Genomic DNA, 5280 nt, shown 5'->3' on the forward strand with positions numbered 1-5280 from the left:
AGGGCCAGCGCCGCGCGCGTGGACGCTGCGGAACCGCAGGCGAGGCCGAGGGCTGGGAGTCCTGGGCGCAATCCCTCCTGCTGCCGCCGCGAAGGGGCAACCGCGGGAAGTGCTGCTCACGTTAGTGAGGCGGAGCGCAGCCGCGGCAGCAACTGGCTCCAGGAACATCCCAGTCCCTTGCACTTACTAATGGTTCAAGTGTCTGTGCTCGGTGTGTTGAGCCTCCAAGAGAATTTTACGGACGACAGTAAAATATGTTAATGTGCATTTTTTTTTACTTGAACAACATAAGCAAACCTATGTTTTGATATGACATGTATGTGTCAGTCTGCTGCCTTCTGCGTCGGTCAACAATGTATTTCCTGTTTTTTAATCGGGCATCCAATGTTGGCAGTTCTAGATAAATGCCTATGGTAACTCACAGCTATTCTAAACAAACACGTATCTCTTTATGATCTTATACAACTCAGAAATAACAGAAAATGGAAAGAACGAAGCTGCAAGCTGTTTTCCTTCTCCTCGATTCTAAGGCAACCCGGGGCTGACCTCTCACGGAGAGGACCAGCAGCTGCCCAAAGCGCGCCTTCCAATGCCTCGCCCGACCTGAGTGCACCCTGCAACATGTTTTGCTCTTTAATTCCTCTGCGGAAATCGAATCAAAGCACGGCGAGGAGGGCTCAGCGCTTCTGGCGTGACAGCCGGCACGCTGAAAGGGGCGGCAGCGGGGGAGGGGGTGCCATGCGTTTTGCTTTTCGTGTTTGTGAGCCTTCCTGCAGAACAGAAACCACGGGCGCGTGGCTTAAGGAACTTCATTGTCTTCTCCGAAAGTAGGTGATGAAACTTCCCAGCGCTGCCCCAGAAACGCGCTGGCAAGGGTGGGTGTGTCCACGGCAGGAAACCGTGTGGCCTCGGGGTGGAAGAGAAACCCTCCCCCACCCCACCTCCCCGGGTAGCTGGAGGATGCTCGTCGGACCAGGCTTAGCAGAGAAGGAGTTAAGTCCGCCTGAGTCTTCGGCCGCGCAACGTGCCCAGTTTTGTCGGCTTTAGTCAACGTCGCCCAGCTGGAGACAGCCAATGGACAGCCCGGAGCCCGGGGGACGACCCAGTGCGGGGGCGTGGCCGGGAGCTGTCACTCAGCGGTGAGGAATGACACCGCGGCGGGAGGGGGCTACGGTGGAACGCAGGGGAAGGAAAGACAAGAAACAGATAAAACCAGGGCAGGGGGTAAAAAGGTGCCCCGCGCCTCTCCAAGTCCCGCGACCGCCGCCGCCGCCAGGGGTGGGCTCCGGAAGAGGCAGCCGAGCGCGGAAGAGAGAGGACGCACCAGGAGCGAAATCCTGCAGGCGGGGAAAAGACAGAGGAGCAAAGAAAAAGTGACTCGGGCCGTGCGCCCCCGGCGGCACTCGGGAGGGGACTGAGGCCGCCGAGGGGCCCCCCGCCAATTCGCCCCCACTTCCCGGGGAAGGCAGACCCCCGGCCTGTCCCTAAGGGCGAGCGGCGATGAGATAATCCTGCAGAGCGGCGAAAGGAGCGCGAAAGGAGAGCGTCTGGCCCTGGGTTCCGGGGGAGGGGGTTTCCAGGCAGGGTGGGCCGGGGGGGAGGGTGTGGGTGGAGGTGAGGGTCCGCGCAGATCCTGGGACGGAGGGGGCGGGGGCTGCAGGGCCGCGCAGGAGTGGGCTGCAGGGGCCTGGCGCGCCTGGCTCACTCGCGCTGCTGCCGCCTGCGCTCTCTGTCCGGCTCGGAGCTGCCCGGAGCCCCGGCGGCCCGCCCGGCGGCCGCTCCGGCCCGCGGCGCAGATGGCTGTGCGCGGCGCCAATACCTTGACGTCCTTCTCCATCCAGGCGATCCTCAACAAGAAAGAGGAGCGCGGCGGGCTGGCCGCGTCCGAGGGGCGCGGGGCGCCCGGGAGCACGGCGGTGGTGGTGGCCGCGGCGCCCGCTGTCTGCTGCTGGCGGCTCTTTGGGGATACGGACCCTGGCGCTCTGGGGGGCGCCGAGGACTCTATGCTGGCGTCCCCTGCCCGGAGCAGAACAGCTGCGGGGCGGACTGCGGAGAGCCCGGGAGGCTGGGACTCGGACTCCGCGCTCAGCGAGGAGAACGAGAGCAGGCGGCGCTGCGCGGACGCGCCCGGGGCCAGCGGGGCCGGCCGCGCGGGGGGAACCCTGGGCCTCGGCCAGCCGGTCTGCGAGCTGAGGGCCGCCAAGGACCTGGAGGAGGAAGCCGCGGGCCGGAGCGACAGCGAGATGTCGGCCAGCGTCTCAGGTCTGCTGTGGCTTCACAGGGTTGGGGGCTGGATGTAGGGATGGATAAGAAGGCGTGCCTGGTGGGCCTGTGTTCCGGGACTCCAGGTTGGCTAAGTCCGAGAGCTTGGCGCGGTGGCGTGGACGGAGACAGGATTGATGTGCTCGGAGCCCTGCGTCCTGGCGCAAGGCCTGAGGTGTCCGGGACAAGGTGCCGTAGACCGTGCCGGTTGCTACCCCTTATATTCCCGGGTCTTGGAGCTCATAGCCAGTGCCTTGGGTGTCTGTCCCCAAATGCCAAACTTCCGCGAGGGGGAAGGGTGAGGGATCCAGGGACTTAAGGAGAGCCGGTGACCTTGCCCTAGCTCTGACTTAGGTCGGCTCCAGGTCTCAATGTGTGCCCGGAGCGCTGGGATGGGTAGCCAAGGACAGCTTTGGGCTACAAGTCTAGGCGTTAGAGGCAAACTCGCCGAAGGCGGGTTCTTGACCTGGTCGTCCTGGTGCAGCCAGGAGAAGCGGCGCGGTGTGTGTCTGCGGGTGGGGTGCACGCTGCTGCAGGCCTCACTCAGAGGCCTCAGACAGGCCAGAGCTGCGGAGAAGATGCCGAAAGGCTGGCCCAGGTCAGAAGTCCAGGGGCACAGCAGGGACAACCACCCTCCCGCTTTCCTCACTCCTCATCCCTGTATGGAGGGCCAGAAGCGCACCCAGAGCCTCAGCGCAGCCCTCTGCATGACTCTTCCAGGGGGTCCCGGGCAGTTAGGGGTGTGAGACTACAAACGGCCGGAGCCAGCATTTGTTCCCCTGCCTTACCATTGCATATAGCCGCCTTGCATGTCCGGTTACTCCGCGAGCGCGCGTGTGGGTGCGAGGACAGGAGGACTGGGGAAACCCGAGCAGATAGCTAGCAGCAGTCCAGAACTCCAGGGCTCAGTGGGAGGGCCTGGGAGGGCTTGCCGTGCAGGCCCGAGCGGGTGTCGCGGGTTACCGCGGGGCCGCATCACTGGACTCTGGGAAGCGAGTGGGCCAGGATTCTGGCACCAGTAGCCATCGCTTCGTGCATTCGCCACAGCTTCGGGAGGACCACCATGGACTTCTCAGCCACTCGACACCTCCCCCGTTCTGGTGACTCCCGCGGTTGAGTTCCAGCCTTACCCCCCCCCCCACGCTGATAATCTCTTGTTTCTGTTCCTACTGCGATCCACAGGTGACCACAGCCCGAGGGCCGAGGACGACAGCGTTGGGCCGGGAGGAGCACGAGTTCCTGAGCTCTGCAGCACAGCAGGCGGCGGAGGCAGCGCCGCGCCGGCGGGCGGCCTGGAGGAGGAGGAGGAGGAACCTGCAGCCCCCAAGCCGCGCAAGAAGCGCTCGCGGGCGGCCTTCTCGCACGCGCAGGTATTTGAGCTGGAGCGACGATTTAACCACCAGCGTTACTTGTCCGGGCCGGAACGAGCAGACCTGGCCGCGTCGCTAAAGCTCACCGAGACACAGGTGAAAATCTGGTTCCAGAACCGTCGTTACAAGACCAAGCGCCGGCAAATGGCCGCTGACCTGCTGGCCTCGGCCCCCGCTGCCAAAAAGGTGGCCGTCAAGGTGTTGGTGCGCGACGACCAGAGACAGTACCTGCCTGGGGAAGTGCTGCGGCCACCGTCGCTTCTGCCGCTGCAGCCCTCCTACTATTACCCTTACTACTGCCTCCCGGGATGGGCGCTCTCCACATGCACAGCCACCGCGGGCACCCAGTGAACCCGCCCCGGGGGGCAGCGCAGGAGTCCTGTACCCCAACTCCGGAAAGGCGATTGAGTGACAGCCCTGCGGGTTGTATGTGTGTGTGCTGGGGCGCCCCACCGAGGCAGCAAGAGGAGGATAACTCGAGCCCCGGGTCGCATGGCCGGTACCTGTGTGCCCTGGCAGCTGGAGGCCTGGAGAGAAACGCCTTTTTCGGACGGGAACGGAATCCCCCACACAGGGTAGTAGAGACCCTGCTCACCGCTCAGTTTATCTGGATGCGCCTGACTCTATTTATTACCACGACGTTGTTGGGTTTGGAGTTGGGTCAGCCTGGGGATGATATTATCCGCCCCCAGAGCGCAGAGGACCTCTGGAGACCACGGAGCCTGAGTGAGCAGAACGCCGGGCCCGCCGGGAGCTTCGTGCGCTAGGCCACACTAGTTCATGGTATCCATGCTACCAATCTATGTGTATCTACATGACTTTCAATTTGGGGAAATTGCTTTGGTAACAAAGGGGTGCAAAACCCTGGCAGCCCCAGGCAGCCCCACCCTAGCCAGGGGTTGAATGGAATTGAGAAAGGCTTCACCTTCCGGACCCCCACAGCCACTGCCCTTCCCAGGGCTGAAGTTCCCGAGACAAGCCACGGGCGCTCCGCTCAGTGTTGAATGTAGGGAAGAGCGCCTCTGGGCTCGGGGCAGGCCAGGATCCGTCCCTTCCCCGGACATCTCCTCTTCCACATACACACAAACACACACAGACACGTTGGTTCTCTGGGGTCCAGGGCCCAGAGGAGCGCACACCCGGGTGCCCCGTCTCAGAAATTCTCCCCTTTCATTTTGTAAAGAAAATCAGACTTTGTAGCACTTTGCAGTTCTTTGTATTCAAATAATGGTTATTTTTGTATCCAATGTGAGTATCTCGGACCAGCCTTTCCCCCCCCACCCCCGAGGGCCCCGCAGCGCCGCCGCGCCCGGCCTTCCGGGCCTCCCGGACTCTGCGCGCCGGGCGCAGCTGCCCCCTCTGCCCCGCGCCTGCTCCTAAGACAGGTGATCCGTCCCTCTCGCGCCAACCGCGCCGCTTTTCGCCTCCTGGGCACTGTGCACTCAACTAGAGTATTGACTTTAAAAAGATTTGTTCAAGTTTGCAAGTTCTGTTCGCTGTATTTTCCCCCTTTAATTTATAAACTTTTAGTTTAATATGCCCTCCTGGACGCCGTGTTTTCTCTGTGCATCTGAGATGTGATTTCTTTTCCCAACCTGGCGTCTGTCTTGGGCTGAGGGATGCCCTGCCTAGTTCCGCGAAACAGCTC

The 5280-nt window shown here is 62.5% G+C and overlaps 1 protein-coding gene across 1 annotated transcript; it reads left to right on the top strand.

The window, feature by feature from the left end:
* The first annotated feature begins 1632 nt into the window (after nt 1-1632).
* NKX3-2 (NK3 homeobox 2) lies at nt 1633-4093 on the top strand. Its single transcript, XM_004579208.2, has 2 exons — nt 1633-2262; nt 3445-4093. Exons 1-2 carry the CDS (start codon nt 1797-1799, stop codon nt 3981-3983), a joined length of 1005 nt encoding a protein of 334 aa, XP_004579265.1. The 5' UTR covers nt 1633-1796; the 3' UTR covers nt 3984-4093.
* Nucleotides 4094-5280: the final 1187 nt, after the last annotated feature.

This window comes from Ochotona princeps, chromosome 11, assembly GCF_030435755.1.
Source record: "Ochotona princeps isolate mOchPri1 chromosome 11, mOchPri1.hap1, whole genome shotgun sequence".
Taxonomy (NCBI): domain Eukaryota; kingdom Metazoa; phylum Chordata; class Mammalia; order Lagomorpha; family Ochotonidae; genus Ochotona; species Ochotona princeps.